Source organism: Poromitra crassiceps (genome assembly GCF_964638095.1).
Source record: "Poromitra crassiceps genome assembly, chromosome: 3".
Lineage (NCBI taxonomy): Eukaryota > Metazoa > Chordata > Actinopteri > Beryciformes > Melamphaidae > Poromitra > Poromitra crassiceps.
In genome coordinates, this window is record NC_139625.1 from 51725165 (window position 1) to 51742842 (window position 17678).

At 43.1% G+C, this 17678-nt stretch overlaps 1 protein-coding gene across 1 annotated transcript in view; it reads right to left on the minus strand.

Annotated features, from left to right (window-relative positions):
* The window catches only part of myo10l1 (myosin X, like 1), a gene marked incomplete at both ends in the record, with an annotated part of 58499 nt that overhangs the window by 21752 nt on the left and 19069 nt on the right, over nucleotides 1-17678 (minus strand). Inside the window, 2 exons of the mRNA XM_083633053.1 lie at nucleotides 432-566; nucleotides 3464-3651. Coding sequence (XP_083489179.1) covers nucleotides 432-566; nucleotides 3464-3651 — 323 coding nt within the window. The remainder of the gene's footprint in view (nucleotides 1-431; nucleotides 567-3463; nucleotides 3652-17678) is intronic.

Here is a 17678-nt window from a genome sequence, read left to right on the forward strand (position 1 = left end):
TCTATGGCTGCAAACAGAAGTTTGATTGTATAGAAGTCAATGGAAAAATTACCCTACTTCTCATTGATTTAGTTACCTAGTAAACTTTGCTTTGTGGTTATGGTGTCAATGGCTAGTTTCAAGTCTTCTTCAATGCCGTATGGTGTTCATTTTGTAAATTATGGCCACATTTAAGGCCCAATTATGCTCCATTTTCATACGAAAATAAAGGTGTCCGTATCAAATGCTGTAACCGTCGTTGCCCATATACTTCCATGCGTCTTTCACGTTGGTATCATGTTAAGCAATACATCCACTAGTGGGCAGTACTGAGTCAAATGTGTGAGAGTGTGTGTTATATTTTCATAGAGTTTATGGTCTGTACCTGATCTGTACGTTATGGTCTGTTTGCTCTGTATGGTCTGTACCGCTCTGTACGTTATGGTCTGTACCTGCTCTGTACGATGGCCTGCTCCACACGCGTGCTCTTCTCCGAGGGAGGAGTCCCTGCTGAGTTCTGGCTCATCACAGACAGGAACTGGAGCAACAACTTAGTGCTTTCTGTCTTCCCTGCACCTGACTCTCCACTACACACACACACACACACACACACACACACACACACACGCACACACGCACACACGCACACACACACACACACACACACACACACACACACACACACACACACACACATGCACGCACACACGCACACACGCACACACACACACACACATACACACACACATGCACACACACACACACACACACACACACACACACACACACACACACACACACACACACACACACACACAATTCAATTTAATTAAAAACATTGTGACCTTCTCTGACATTCGCCTATCTCAAATTAGTGTGGTTGTTTAATAGATAGTGTTTGATAGCTGCAGAGTGCGTCTCTCCTAATAAGGTTACAAGCTTGAATGTAATTGAAAGCATGATGGGGTGACTGACTCTATTACCAGGCCAAGCCAGTTGGCTCCAAGTCTAGGATCAGTTTACCCCAGTGTGTAAAGTGGGAAATAAATGCCACCCGCTTCCACCCTCTACCCCTTCTTCATCCCATCAAATTGACCATTCAGGGCTGTTTCTTTGAGCTTTGACCTTTCCTCAGTCTTCCTCAAGGCTCATTCATTCCCCAATCATTCACTGAAATCAATAGGTGTGAAACCCGGCATATTCTCCTCTATTTAATCTTAACCTTTGCTTTTTATTGGATTTCATGGGTAGCGCTCATCTGCAGGCATTGTCAGCACTCATGTTGTGTCTCTTCCTAATGAGCATTTAGCTTGGTTCCAGTGAAAGCAATAAACAGAAGAAGACTATCACGTTCAACTTCACTCCGTCCTTTCTATTGATTGATTGCATAGGAGTAGAAGGAAGTAGTAAGAGGAAAGAGAAAGGCTATTTGCATACTCAGACATAGTGGTCTGATATTAATTTATCTTAGACATCAATTAGAAAACCTACGTATGTATCTCTGCTTGTATCTATGTGTCTCTGTTTCAATTTTGGCCTGACAGCATTTATATTGGCACGGATACCGGCAGGGGGCCCGAGCAGACAGTGACAGGGCCGGATTTTTGAATTATGTCATTAGGGCAAAAATGGTTCATTAGTGGCCAAAATGAGTTAATACAGGTTCAGAACCACGGAGAGCTCCGTTCGTTAGATGGAGCACACCTGAGTGGAGTTGGAATCAGCCAGGGAGGTGGACTAGTATAAAAGCCCTCTGGGGAGAGAGAGGAAAGGCTGCATGCCAACTCTGTGAGCGAGGCCTGACTAAATGGCCAGTGATTGTGTGATTCAACGGGGTATACACCAGATCGGCAATACGTCATTTTGTAGGCGGCTGCTGGCGGCACATGTTCCCGCCCCCTTTTAGGGGGGAAACACAAGCCTCTCCCCGTTGACCTCAATGTAAAATAGCACTACCAAAAAAATATATAGAAATATATATATATATATATAAAAAATATATAATCAATCTCATTTATTAATGACCACAAAACACTATGACATGACAATATATTACAACTCGGCCGGCCACACAATGCGCAAGATACATCGGAAATACTTTGGCCCATCTAAAATCATGTAACTCATGATGACCCGTCTCTGACCTAGTTCCGGTGTCCGCCTGTTGCTAATTTAGTCTTCCGACATTAAATGCTGTTGTAGTGGAGCCCAGCGTCGTTGTAGGCTACTTGGCTCGGGGCTGTAATGTAAATATGTGACAAGAGTCACATGATTTTAGATGGGTCAAAGTAATATTTCCGGTGTATCTTGCGCATTCTATGGCCAGACGAGTTGTAATAATGTCATGTCATGGTGTTTTGGGGTAATTAATAAACGAGATTGATACTGTTATTTTTCTATAATTTTTGGGGGTAGTGCTATTTTACATTGAAGTCAACGGGGAGAGGCTTGTGTTTGCCGCCTAAAAGGGGGCCGGGCCTAATTGCGATCTGATGTATCAGAACCAGTGTTGGGCAAGTTACTTTCAAAATGTAATATACTACATATTACTAGTTACTTTCATTTGAAAGTAATAAGTTACTTTACAATATTACTGTCTGTGTAGAGTAACTGGTTACTTATTACGCTACTTTTGCATTACTTTCACCAAAATAACAACAGTAGCAGAATGACATCGCCGCCCCGGAACATCCCGAAAAATAATTTCAACTGTCTTGAAGTCAGTGTAAACAATCCAAAATACTAAATGTTAGTATTTTCCTTTGGTATTGTCATCTATAGTGGTTATTTGCATAAAAACACACAGTTTGATTAGGAAATGATTGTATCATTTTTAAATATGTGCTTTGATTTAATAAAATGTACAGTAACTCAATTTGTAACTTGAGTTACTTGACAAAGTAACTGGTATAATATTACTGAAATCCTATAAGTAATAAGTTATATTACTGAGTTACTGCTAAAAGTAATATATTACATGTAATATGTTACTTATGAGTTACCCCCAACACTGATCAGAACTAGTATAATACTATATATGAATAGTATTTATGAAACTCAGATAAGGGAACAATGTATTATATATAATGGGCTGTGACTTTATCAGTGTTCCTGCACACACTTGGGCACCAGGAGAAGCAGGATAATGGGCTTGTTATATTATGTATTATATGTCATTTTAAAGGACTATTTACTTTGCACTTTATAATTTGAGCCTGTTTTTCTGTATTGTTCTGTCTTCTACTATTGATGTGACCGCTGCACTGCATACTTGCACTAAGTCAAATTCCACATTGTAAAATAATAATAATAATTGTAAACCTAATTACTATGACTATTAAAGAGAAACTTGAATTCTGAATCTTGAATTTCTCAAATGCGAAAAATTGGGAAGTGTGCTTTATGGACAAAGACAAATTTGTATCCTAAACAAAACCAGTTGAGAACCACTGTATTAACATGAGCAGGCCAGGGTGAAAGTCACCTGATGAGGACACATTGGCTGTCATGGCGTTTCCAGATGCAGCGGTAGCATTCGTTGGCCACAGCAAAGATGTGTGGTGGGAGCTCGCCTAGATGGTGCTTGGAGTACAGGTCCACCCTCTCCAGGTCATACAGACCTGGGATCTGCTTATAGGGGTTGACGGCTGCGAGGATGCTGCCGATGTTAGTCTGAAAACAGCAGAGCAAGATTTCAGACGGAGGGAAAACAGGAGGGGAGAGACATGACAACAGGAAAGAGTGAAGAGTGAGAAGTCAGATTTTTTAAACTAGAAATCTGCGGTCGAATCAATGCGGAGATGGAGGAGAGAGGCAGGATTTCCATTTTGAACTATTCGTGCTGTAACAGTGACCTTGCTCTCCACCCTCCTGCTCTAGAAATGAAAAAATAGATCAGGTCAGCATGCCATCCATCATATCATATTACGCTCTCTGTGCATTTTGCATCCTACACACACATAGGAGTGTGTGAAGGAATGCATATACACATCAATGTATGAGCACACACGCACGCACGCATGTACGCACACACACGCACACACACACACACACACACACACACACAGTGACACACGCACACACGCGCGCACACACACACACACACACACACACACACACAGACACGCACGCACGCACACACACACACACACACACACACACACACACACACACACACACACACACACACACACACACACACACACACACACACACACACACACACACACAGAAAGCTGCCCCACACAGGGTAAATTTGTATGATCAGCTTAAGGGAAATCTTTGTATGGACTATATTTCATCATCTAGATGAGGTCACACCCAGCGGCCACCTGTGTCTGTTATCCGGTAAGCTTTCAGGTTACCAGGCTTTTCCAACCATCTGACTCTTCTGACGCTCTCTTCAACACTACCGGACCCGACCGTTTTCACCACGTTTTGATATCTGCTCGAGAGCGCAGCCGGTGTCTCGCCCATTGAGATATACTGTAAATCAGCACTGCTATGGGACATGGAGATTAATTCTGTCACAGGCCCAATTTGAATTCTTTAGCGCTAGTTTTGGAGCTCACTGGCCATTTCGGAAAATTCCCAACTGATGCGATCTGATTTTTGAATAGCCATTATGTAACAGCAGATAGAGATTGCCTTCTTGTAGAGTCAGCATGGGCATGGCGGTAACCCTCAAGCTAATGGAGCCGTATGGCGGTGGTCATTACACACAGATACAAACAGATAACAGCCATTCAGCTAACTTGTGATGATGATCATACACTTAAGGCATGTATGTGTCTGTGTGTGTGTGTGTGTGTGAGAAAGACAGCAGGAGGATTTGATGCCATATGAGATATACTAATATGTTGTGCTTTTCTCTATCTCTCACGTCGTTGCTACTTCTTTCTGCCACATTGTGTTTTTATGAGTCTGTGTGGAGCAGTCAGTCAGTTTAGGGAACATGCCAAAAGGAGTGACATTTGTTTTGTCCTGTTTGAACAGGTGATTTATTGCATGACTACAATATTCTGACTTTTAAAGTCAGAATATTGTACAACAGTACCTGGTACATACAAGACACTCTTTCCCTCTCTCACTCTCTCTCTCTCTCTCTATCTCCCGCCCCCCCCTCTTTCATCACCCACTCTACCTCTTGTAATAACACAGCCTCATAGTAGATTGGTCTGATGAAATGATTTGTGTTTCCCACTAAAAGCCTCAAGCATGGCGAGATTACTGGAAGCGCAGAGGAGAGGGAGCGCGCAACAATGGTAGACATCAATATATGGTCACACACACAGGCACATAAACAGTATGCATTCATACACACACATTTACACACACACACACACACACACACACACACACACACACACACACACACACACACACACACACACACACACACATGCAGTATATAATGTATACACTCACATTCAGACACACACACACACACAAAATGAGACATCAGATATTCTTGTCAGTAGGTTTCCATCCAAGTATTATACTGTACTATAAATTATGTAACATATTGATTAAATTAGGAAAGTTAAGTGGAAAAAGTCGATCTCAAAAAAGTTGTAATGCTCTCTAAAGCACAGTATTATTGTTGTTGTCTGTTTGTTTTTTGTCAATAAAAAAATTATGGATGGAAACGGAATGTCAAATAAATAGTGATGATGTAGTCTTGGTATGAGCAACTTTTTTTTGTTTTTGTTTTTGTTTTTGCAAAACAGTTCAAAAGTGGCTTTGGTGAAATGTATGTAAAATACCTGTCCACCAGTGACCTCCTGACAAGTCATGCATAGGCTACTGTTGTTCCTATGCTGGTGTATTAAAATAGTGCCATTCTTCATTTTGGATAAAAGCATGAAATGTGTCCAACATTGACTGAGACTTAACAACTTGCAGAACCAGGGGTGGAAGTCAGTGGTGTAGTGGAGGGTAGTATATATATATATATATATATATATATATATATATATATATATATATATATATATATATATATATATATATATATATATATATACATACATCTACATACAGTCAGACAGACATACATACATACATACTTACATACATAAAACATGTAATCTAACACCACCACCACCATGTGAAAATCAGTGTAACACTCCTGCATTCCTCTCCTCCTTGTACCTTGTGAAAATCATATTTTTGTACAATATTTTAAACCGGTTTTTGTTTGGACATTGGTTTAGTTCCTCACTCAAACGGTTCCATAGTTTCACACCAGAAGTTGAAACACAAAAACCTTTCATAGTTGTACGTATACTGAGAGTTTTGAAATTATATGGTCCCCTTATAACCCCCCACACGATCCCGAAACAAATTCTGTATGTTTTCTGGTAGTTGATTGTTTCTTGCCTTGTACATTATTATTGCTGTTTGATATGATACAATGTCAGTGAATTTTAATAATTTTGACTGTAAAAATAGTGTGTTAGTGTGATCCAGATAGCCAACCTTGTGTATGGTCCTTATTGCTCTCTTTTGGAGAGTGATTAGTGACTGCAATGAATTTTTATAGTTATTTCCCCAAACCTCAGCACAATAATGTATGTATGGCAAGACTAAAGAACAGTAGAGAGTGTGGAGTGACTTATGATCCAGAACCTGTTTTGCTTTATTTATGACTGCAATGCTTCTTGAAATTTTGGACTGTATGTGTTTAATATGTGGTTTCCAACTATGTTTAGAGGTCAAAGAGAATATCCGCACACCAGATGTAACAGGGCTAAAAAAGCCACAGAGGAGGTCCAGAGGCTGAGATCAAGCAAAAAAGACTTACTTTATTTTACATAGTGCAGGACAAAACAGTGCAACAAAAGAAAAAGTGGATTAAAAGGCAGCAAACGTTTCAGTCGAGGACTATCATCAGTGCTACTAACATACAGGTCTGACAAGGACAGGTTAAATAGACAGGCAGGTACATCATGTTGCTCAGGTGCCATCAATCTGATTGCATGTGGGCCAGACAAAGTCAGGTCACTGTCAATTAGCTGAAAATAAGGTTCTTCACCAAAAACAATAGATAATGGCTGTAAATCACAAGAATGTTCCACAAATATGCAAAGGTTGCCACAATACACTCATCAATGGAGAAAAACAAAGGGAGGCAGAGTAATGGAAGGAGCCATGGAGGACATAGGGACACGCTGGTACATGTAGACACTGTCCAGAGGCCTAAAGGAAACAGGCTAGAGACAAAGTTTCATTCAGCCCTAGAGGTTGTTCAGTTTTAAGTTTAAAAATCCATTTGCTCTCACATTGGAGAAGTTTTGTTTCTAGATCTGTGTGTCTACGACTGGGGTCGACCTTATCAATGCCACAGAATCTCAGAGCAGTGGCTGGATGTTTAGCTTCCAGGAAGTGTCGAGCTACAGGTGACTTGAGATCAACTCTGCGGATGGAGCTTCTGTGTTCATTGATTCTGGTTCTGAGCTGTCGATTTGTTTTCCCCACATACTGAAGTCCACAAGGGCCTTCCAACTATGTTTATCATCCATTATAACCCCTAGGAACTTATTTTCATGCACCCTTTCAATTATAACCCCATCTATTTCTATATTCACCTGTGTGATTACTTTGTGATTGGTAAATAACATAAATTTTGTTTTGCTCACATTTAATGATAATTTATTGTAGTTAAACCATATATTCAATTTGTCCAATTCTTCGTTTATGTCTTTTATTAATTGATACAAATCATTACCAGAACAGAAAATATTAGTGTCGTCAGCGAAAAGTACCAGCTTCAACAACTGGGATACCTGGCAAATATCGTTGATATACAAAATAAACAGTTTGGGCCCCAATACTGACCCCTGGGGGACACCGCAAGCAATGTCCAAACAAGATGAGCAATTATATATATATATATATATATATATATACTAGGCACTCGATTCCTAGGCTCGCTAGCTCTCCCGCCTCACGACCTCGCCTGCCCTGCTGGCACTGCAGCCCCCCGCCCTGCAGCTCAACCGTTGTGCGGGCTTGCTCGCTCACCCGCCCTGCAGCTCGACCGCTGTGATGCCACCTACTCTCATCTGGATGCAGGAAAAGGGAACTACGTACGATGGCTGTGTGTGGACTTCAGTTCCGCCTTCAACACTATCGTCCCTCAGAGGCTTATCAAGAAGATGAGTGACCTGGAGATTACTCCATCTCTTCTCCCATGGCATCTCAACTTCCTGACTGACAGGCCTCAGAGGGTTAGGTGGGGCAACAATACCACCACAGGCCCCCGGATCCTGAACATCGGCGCCCCCCAGGGCTGTGGGCTGAGCCCACTGTATTACCCCCTCTACACCCACGACTGTGTGGCGACACACCCCTCGACCATCATAGGCAAGTTCGCGGACGACACGATGGTGGTGGGGCTGATCTCAAACAACGACGAGACAGCCTATCGAGAGGAGGTGGAACTCCTGGCGTACTGGTGTAAGGAGAACAATCTTCTCCTGAATGTCACCAAGACGAAGGAGATGGTAATGGATTTCAGGCGGAGTAAGAGGACCCCGATGTTGATCTGCCGATCAACATCGACGGGACCCCAGTGGAGGTGGTAGATACCTACAAATACCTGGGAGTAAACATCAGTGGGGACCTGACATGGAGTGCCCATGTCACCGCCTTGGTGAAGAAGACAGCGGGTAAGCTGTACTACCTCAGGAGGCTGAGGAAGCACACCAAATCCCCAGCCTTATTGAAGGCCTTCTATTCTGCCACGATTGAGTCTGTGCTGACGAGCAGCATCTCTGCCTGGTATGGAAACTGCAACGGCAAGGACAGGAAGAGACTGACGCGGGTCATAAAGGCCGCGGAACGCGTCACCCGCTCCACCTTGCCCCGCCTGGAGGACATCTATAGCAAACGCTGCAGATCCAAGGCGACGAAAATAATGAAGGACAGCTCTCACCCAGGCCACCACTTGTTTCAGAGGTTGCGCTCTGGGAGGAGAATGAAACACCTAGCGGCGAGGACCGAGAGATTGAAGAATAGCTTCTTCCCTCAGGCCATCAGGGCCCTTGATTCATAATAGTTGGTACCCAGTGCACTGTGTTCACTGGCGTTTTTATCTTGCTTACTGTTTTCTTTTCTTTTTTCTCTTTGCCTTATGCAGTGCACCATGTTCACTGCTGTGTATCTTGCCACAGTCTCTATTGCCTATTGCCTATATACAGCGCACCAGGTGCAATAATGTACATTCTTACGGTACATTCTGGTACACTTTCTTGGTTTTCTACTGCCTTTCCTCCTGAGTTTTTTTTTCAGTGGGGAACTCGCTGTGGTTATTATACCTTACTATGTGCTCGTAGCATTTATCAGGGGATCTTGTTGCGGTTACCGTACTTTTATTATGTGCTCGTAGCGCTTATCAGACTTTTTAGCTATGTTTTTCGTGTTTGTCTTTTTATCCTGTCTGCACAATATGGGAGCGGCCGCGGCCTTAATTTTCACTGCTCTTGACATGTCTGTGATGCTGCATGTGACTAATAAAAACCTTGAACCTTGAACCTTGAACCTTGAAGCCTCACATGCTCTTATGACATCACTGATGATGTCACAACTTCGCATCACTGATGACATCACAATTGCTCTTATGACATCACTGATGATGTCACAATGCCTATGGCATCATCAGTGATGTCACAATGCAAAATTAGTTACTGTAAGAAAGTAAGTTTTTAGTTTATTGAGTTAAAAAAGTGAGTGATTTGTAGGTTTGGGAAACTCTGCTGCGCAATCTTTGGTTTTGGAATCTGCGGCAGAGTGAGAGGTTTGTCTGCTCTCCTGTGAGATCTTTGGCTGCTCTCTGAGGCTGCTTTCTCACTGGGAACGATTGCTTTCGTTCCGTTCTGTTCCATGCTCGGGACACTGAGATATATGAATGGAGAGAGTGGGCTCTATCGTTGCATCGGCCTATGAACTGCGCTCAACGCCAGACGCAGCGCAGATCAGTGGGCGTGGACCAGCGTACTTGATATTTTGGTATCGGCGCTACACGCAGCATTAAAATTATGCACTATCTGCTCATTGGGTAAGTGCAGTAAACGAATCACATGCTTCACTTTTCAGCTCCAATTCCACGGAGCGATCCAGTCCGGCTTCAGAAAAGCCGAGGGCTCTGATCCCCCCCCCCTTTTATCCCCTCTGTCTGTCTCCATATATAGGCTATTATTCCATATTATTCTCAAACCAATCTAACTGCAGTTTAAATACTGCAAGCATGTAAATACGCTACACTATAGCAAGATCAAAGTGAAAAGAATGTTCTAAACGCATCAGCTAGAAAAATATAGCCTATCCCTATGAGATTAATTAGATTGGTGAAAGTTTGTCCAGAATGATATCGTTTTCTCTCCCCTGCTGCACAGGTAGGATGATGCACATAAATATAGCCTACATTATGTAAAGTCATTGCAGAAATGTGTTTTTATTGTAAAACTAAATGTGAAGTAGGGCCAATTTATTGGAGCAGACATCACAGTATAGCACATGACAGTAGAAGCACGTTATGCTGTCACTTATCTAAATCACGTTAAATCGACGAGGGATATATATAGGCCCAGGATGACATATATGTTTCACATAGGGTTGTGTTTGGATTTCGCGTTTTTATTTTGTCCAATATTGACATGTTCTACAATAGCATGTTGTGGGAACATTACACATTATTTAGATCTATTTCGATGTACCTTTCTATCTATTTAGGCTAATTTTGATGCCATTTATTATCAAAATGTATTAGCCCAATGCATGCTGGGAGATTTCACATGTCTGGCTGTTGCAGGGAAGCCAGGCAGTGAGTTTGCCCAGAATGATCTCATTTTCTCTCGCCTTCACTGCACAGGTAGGATGATGCAATAGCCTCTGAATGTCACGGGCTCGAAACTGTCATGTTAGAAAAAACTGTCATGTTAGAAAAAACTGTCATGTTGTTATACTACAGTATGTATGGTATAACAACTTATTTTTTCTGAGAGAGAGAACCGGCGAACTTTTTTCAAGCAGTCATATTGTGTCAGACTGATGAGCAAGAGAGAGGGAGTGACACAGAGAGAAGGGACAGAGGAAAGGGCAGAGGAGCGCTCCGCGCAACCAGCACACTGAATAGGCCTGGTTTTCAAAAGCGCAAAGCGCTAAATTAACGCCAGGTGGGAAGATATCATTAGGCCGGTATTTAAGGCCGAAACGCCCATTCTCGCCCATTCTGGGACTGCGCCACGCCCATTTCGCCTAAAGCGCATTTGGGGGCCTAAAGCCATGTTGATATCTTCCCGAGGCAGGCGCAAGGCACGTTTTTTTGCATGTAAGGCCAGTTTTTGCGCCGAAGGCCTGTGGGAGAATAGGGCCCAGTGTCCCTATCTCCTCCCTGTATGTGTATTGAAGCCAAAATCCTGTGAAAATCAGTGAACCAGAGTCTGCGCAGTAGCTCCGTTGAGTTAGAACCTCTGAGAGCTCCCCGCCCCTCTGAACTTTCTTATGTAGAGCTGCTGTTTCTAGAATGCGCACAGTGCGTTGTGTATTTATATACAGTCTAGCTCTGTAAATATGGCACTTTAAGTTGTAATATTTTTTGTCTCGCCAAAAGTAACCAGGAAGATTCCCACTATGAGATCAGTTTATCAAAATGACACCTGTACGAAAATCTGATTTTGGTTGTCGGAGATTTCAGTGGAGGCAGGCCTCACTCACTCACCCTCAGCCTCACTGGGGGGATTATCCGATGCACTGCTGTGTTGATTACGCTAGCCTAATGTTTCCGTGGCATTTTGATTAACTTTATGATTTAATTCCTTTTGGAGCAAATGTTGGTTTTACAAATCTAACTTGACACTTGTTTACTGGTATAGTGTGGGTAGCGCAGCCTGTAACGTTCCATTTAATATAGCTCAGTGGTAACGTTAGCGTAGCTGCCTAGTCTCGTCTCTGTTAACTATATCCTTACAACAGCTAATTCACTAACACAGACCACACCATGTTTAAACAAAAAGATAATTTATTGTAAGTGGGTGTTTGGGTGCGAGAACGTGAATGGGGTCGCGGTGCGACAGCGTCTCTTCAGGAGAGTGGTACGTCAGTGACAGGAACCCAGGGGTTGAGACTCAGGGTGGGGGTAGCGTCTTTGGGTGAAGCTCGGTTCTAGAGCGCAGCTCAGCTTCACGGGATGGAGTCCCGGCTCCATCAGCCCCCCGTGGTTCCTGTGAGCAGGGGATAGAGATGCAGGATTATGCGGCCCTGACTAGCATGTCTTTAGCTGTTTGTGGGAGGAAACCGGAGTACCCGGAGAAAACCCACGCAGGCACGGGGAGAACATGCAAACTCTGCGCGTGCTGCCCGTAATTAGCATGTCTTTTGCCGTTTGTGGGAGGAAACCGGAGTACCCGGGGAAAACCCACGCAGGCACGGGGAGAACATGCAGACTCTGCCCGTGCTGCCCGTAACGGAGGAAGAAACTTGGGGTTGGGGGGGAGGGTCGTGACGACTGAGGCGAACGGGGGGGGAGAGAGAGAATATGGTCATGTTTATATATGCTACGAGTGATTGAGTTGATAGAACACAGGTGTATTCATCAGTGAAGTGATTGGAGCGCAGGTGAAATAGCTTAGTGCGGCGCAGATAATTACATGGTGTGGTCTTTGTGTTCCTGAACTTCAGTTAGCACACTAACTCCATGAAAGGAGCTTGTGAAGAACGAACATCCCCAGTCAAAGCATTTCTCTGAGATATCCATATAAAAACGTTTGTTTTGCTTTAATACCAAAAATAAAACCTCTGTTTATGTGACGCTAACGGCTAACCGGTTAGCGATTAGCTCATGGCTGGTGCTTGCGTACTAGGCCCCATCTGACCCGGGACGGGAGTTAACATTATAAAACACATTTCCTGGCAGTTGGACAACCTGGTAAGTTCTGAAAATATGTGTATATTATTGTGTTATTCCAGCTATCGTTATCGGTTGTTAAGTTAGTAATATTAAGCCGATAAATAATGAAAAACAACCGAAAATTCCTTGCGCACCTTTCTCAAAACAATGTTCTTTTTATTGCGCTCCATTGATATGTCTGGTAGCCAGCACAGCCACCCCGTACCCGTGCTAAGAGCCTCTGTCCCGGCCCACACACCTAGCAGAGCCACCCAGACCTCCAGGCAGCGTTACATGAAAGCACAAAGCAGCACTGTGTCCTGTCTATGTCAAACTAACGCTAGTTCTATAATGTGAAGAGCCTGTCCAGCCAATGACGGCTTGAGACTGGCTGCCACAGCTGTCAATCATCCATTTTTATCCCTTTTTATATGTCAAATAACTACTTAAAAACAAGCTGATCAGAAAAATGACCACTTGCACAGGCATTAGCATGATAATGACTATCTAAAATGATACAAACCACCTTTGGAAAAAAAAATCTGACGTTTACTGTGAATATTTCGGTTGTGATTTTCCCATCCACTAACATGGGGAGGCGGGTTCACTAAACGGGACCTCAAATGGCGTCCATCTTTATTTATGTCGATGGCTCGGGAACGTTTGCCCCCCCACCCCTCTCGCCGGCTGGTCAGCTTTCACATTACAGCATTTCTTCCGCGCTCGGAAACAGAACAGAGTGCACTTGCATCATCAACTATGCCTGGAGTTTATCGTCGCCCGTTTGTTGTCTATGTGGTTCGGAACAGTTGGCTTTCACACTCGCAAGTGTTCCGTGCCCGGGCACGCCAAAGCGCTCCCCAGACCACCTTTTCAAGTGGATCCTGTCACGGTTCCCCGTTGCGCGCCCGGGCATATAACGGAACGGTACGCAACGTTCACACTCGTCAGATGTTCCGAAACTGGGGTCAATTTGGGGACAAGTGTGCTCGGGAACGGTACTAGGGCGCCAGTGAGAAAGCACCCTTAATGCGTCGCATAGCGTTACAGCACGGATTAAAAACACACAGGTCTAAAACACTGCATTGGAACAATTTAGAAGCAATTTATGAGACTACTGTTGACCTAACGACATAACATCAGCAGATGTGTTTCCTTGTTGGAAATGCGATCGTGACGGCTTATGTGGGTTTTGATTGACAGGCAGCTGCATGTCACCCCGTCCCCTCTTCCCGGTACTGCGTTCAGGCACCGAATCTTTTAACGCCCCGTTCCGCTCTACTTTCACCAGCGCGCAGAATACTAATCAATTCTCAGGTGGATATCAATATTGTAGCGTTCCTGGTATTGAAGAGCTGGAGGCTTCTTGCTGGTACAAGGATCTTTATTCACAGTTAGTTATACAACAACTCTAGGCGGCTGTCACGCTCAAAGCTAGCAGCTATTCCCTTAGGCGGTAACCGGAGACTGACCCGCATGCTCAGTCTCCCCCCGGAAGTGGTCCCACAAGCATAGTGTTCCTCTGCATAACACTCCCACATATACGTTCCTATCTGTAGTCGAGACACTACCATTGCTCACAGCTATATGTGTAACACTGATTCCAGAGGAGGTTTTTCCAGTGAGGCATAGGAGGATGGTCCTCCTCTATTAGATTGGGGATTTTATATAAAAAAATATATATAAAAAAAAAAAAAAAATTATTTTTATTTTTATATTTTTCATTTTTCATATTTTTTTTTATAATAAAATATCAATCAAATGTGTTTTTTCTTATGTGCAGACGCTCATTTTTTCATTCATTATATAGCTCCATGCAGACGAGTCACTCTGGCCCTGGTCCCAGCATGGGGGAGGGGATTAAAAAACACCCGCCCTGTGGGCTTGATTTATTTGGTAATTTATCTAATGAAAAAATAAGATTGGTTGAAAAAGACTTGCAATTCACAGAAAACAGTGAGAGTGATGTGTTTTCCAACGAATCAGATTGAGCTACAGTTACTGTAGGAGGGAGCTCTCCCTTAGCCCGTGAAACCAGGTGAAACCCTAATTGGTTGTTGTTTGATAGATAGATTGCTTGACATTGATTGACATTCTGTATTGTCCAATGCTGAATACGTCTGAAAATCGGCAACGTTGTTCCACTGCCTGTGTCTCCCCCCAGCCTGTCTGTGGTCTTTCACGCTGAATCAAGGAGGTGAAATCCACTGCTTGACCTGACAGGAAGGATTTACTGATTCAGTAGCAGCATATCATATTTCCCTCTTATTTTTATTTACTTTTTTATCAATCAGTAAGTGTTCACAAGCCAGACAGTCGTTGATATTGGATTACCACCAAAACGAGTTTCGAGTTGCGGGGAGACTTGAGCTGCGCGATACGGGCTTTTTGCAATGTCAGAAAACTGGAATATTTGCAACGTCTCGACTGCAGCGTTTCCCCTACAGACAGCATGGATATTCAAGTAAGTCAATTGATTTCAAGTTATCCGAACCTTCTATTAAATTCGGTGTGGAAATGGTTCACCGAGCAGCGCTATTTTTGTCGTATTGAAGTTTCATCCTGTAATTTCTTATACTAAAACCCGCGAAGCTTAAATTCACACATTTTTTAACTGAATTTGGCCTGTAAATCGATAGCTGACAGCGGGCTCAATTTTAAAGCTTGAGTGGTGATCTTTATATCATATGAAAGTAGAAGAAATAAGGAATTGATTGGGATGAAGCATGTCAACCTAGGATGTCGGGAAGGGGGGGTAAATAACGCTCCAAAGTTGATAACTAAATGAGTAGTGCAGCACTGTGCACAGGAGGACACACTCTCGTTCCAGATGCAATTAAGTGTAATTTAACGCTATTTGACAACAGTTTCGGCCATAGACTTTGTCAAGTATCATACAAACAGTGCAAGACAGCCATTATAAAGACAGGTTAGCTGATTGAATGGACAACACCTGTCTTGTGAAAGCACACCTGAGTGTGAGACATCATAGGATGAATCAAAACATTGATGTCACAGGTAGGCTGTATACCATAATATATCATGAATCTATGTGAATAAATAGATTTATATAAATAGTAATCACAGCCTAATGCATAGAGATAAATCCTGAAACCTTCTCGCAACAGTTCTAGCCTAAGCCAGTGGTTTTCAAAGTGGGGTCCCCAGCAAAAAGGGGGGATAATCTATTTTCACTATAATTCCATGCCATCCATAAGTAACACAATCTAAGATAGTGTAGAAGTGAGTAACTAGGCTAATTATAACCATAACAGCACAAATAATTGACAAAAATCTCGAAATAAATATACAGTATTTACTCTGAGAAATGAAATAATGAGAAAAGGAACAATTATTGATGGTTAAAACTGAATAATGACATCACAACAGTCTAATCCTAATGCTAATTTCAAATGAGATTTGGGCGTTTTGGGCAAAAACTGCTTGTGGGTGAGAGTATCAGCAGCAGAGCACACGTCATATTTTCCCTGGGACCGCCTCAGGTGCCAGGTGCTGTTCCGTCCTGTAGTCCTCTCACTGGGTGCTAATGCAATGCTCCTCACTGGGTGTAGAGATGCTGCGATCCGATCATGTGATCGGATATCGGCGCGATATCAGCCAAAAAACATGGATCGGATCGGATCGGATTCCAGCGAAAATGACAGATCCAAGGCTCCGATATAACAAGCACTCCATTCCATGACTCCGCTCCAGGATTTCTATCCAGCATGCAGCAGCAGCAGAAGCAGCACACAGAGGCCGCGTTGAGCCTAGGATGGCCAGGGCCAAAACGTTGTCTTGCTTCAACATACATCGCATCGCATAAACCATTTCCACCCGCAGGTTTGAGGAGTAGCTAACATAAACGTCAGATAAATACTCTATAGGCTAACGTTACCCACTGAGGCAGCTAACATGGCTAATTAGCTAGCTAACACCAGCTATCTTTCTCCTCTAACTCACGTTAACGACACGTTAGTTGACTGAGCGAACGGCGCTGTACAGCAGGTCATTATCAAAACGTATTGCACTGAAGAGAAGTAACATTAGATAATGACGAAAGACTCCTCCAATCTGGCAGTGGAAATGTATGCACAAACTTTGTGTGTAACTTTGCGAGACTCAACCGAATGACTGATGAGTCTCGCGTTGAGCCTAGGATGGCCAGGGCTTAGATCTGCGTGAGCACGACCCGTCGTAATTTGTCCAATTCAAGGTACATTAAAACGTTGTCTTGCTTCAACATACATCGCATCGCATAAACCATTTCCACCCGCAGGTTTGAGGAGAAGCTAACATAAACGTCAGATAAATACTCTCTATAGGCTAACGTTACCCACTGAGGCAGCTAACATGGCTAATTAGCTAGCTAACAGCAGCTATATCTTTCTCCTCTAACTCACGTTAACGACACGTTAGTTGACTGAGCGAACGGCGCTGTACAGCAGGTCGTTATCAAAACGTATTGCACTGAAGAGAAGTAACATTAGAAAATGACAAAAGACTCCTCCAATCTGGCAGTGGAAATGTATGCACAAACAGGGACAGGGCTGTGTGTGTGAGAGAGAGAGAGACAGGGACAGGGCTGTGTGTGTATGTGTCCTGTGTGAGACAGAGTGGGGGTGTATGTGTGAGGAAACAATAATTATTTGTGTCCAGTGTTCACCCATTACAAAAGAAGTGTGTATTTGATTGTTATGTTTTAGTTTTACATCAAATTAATTAGATGAACTAAATCGTTTACATACTATATTACCAAAACACTCACATACATACCTAACCCTAAAAATGTTTGTTGCCTGCTAGCTAT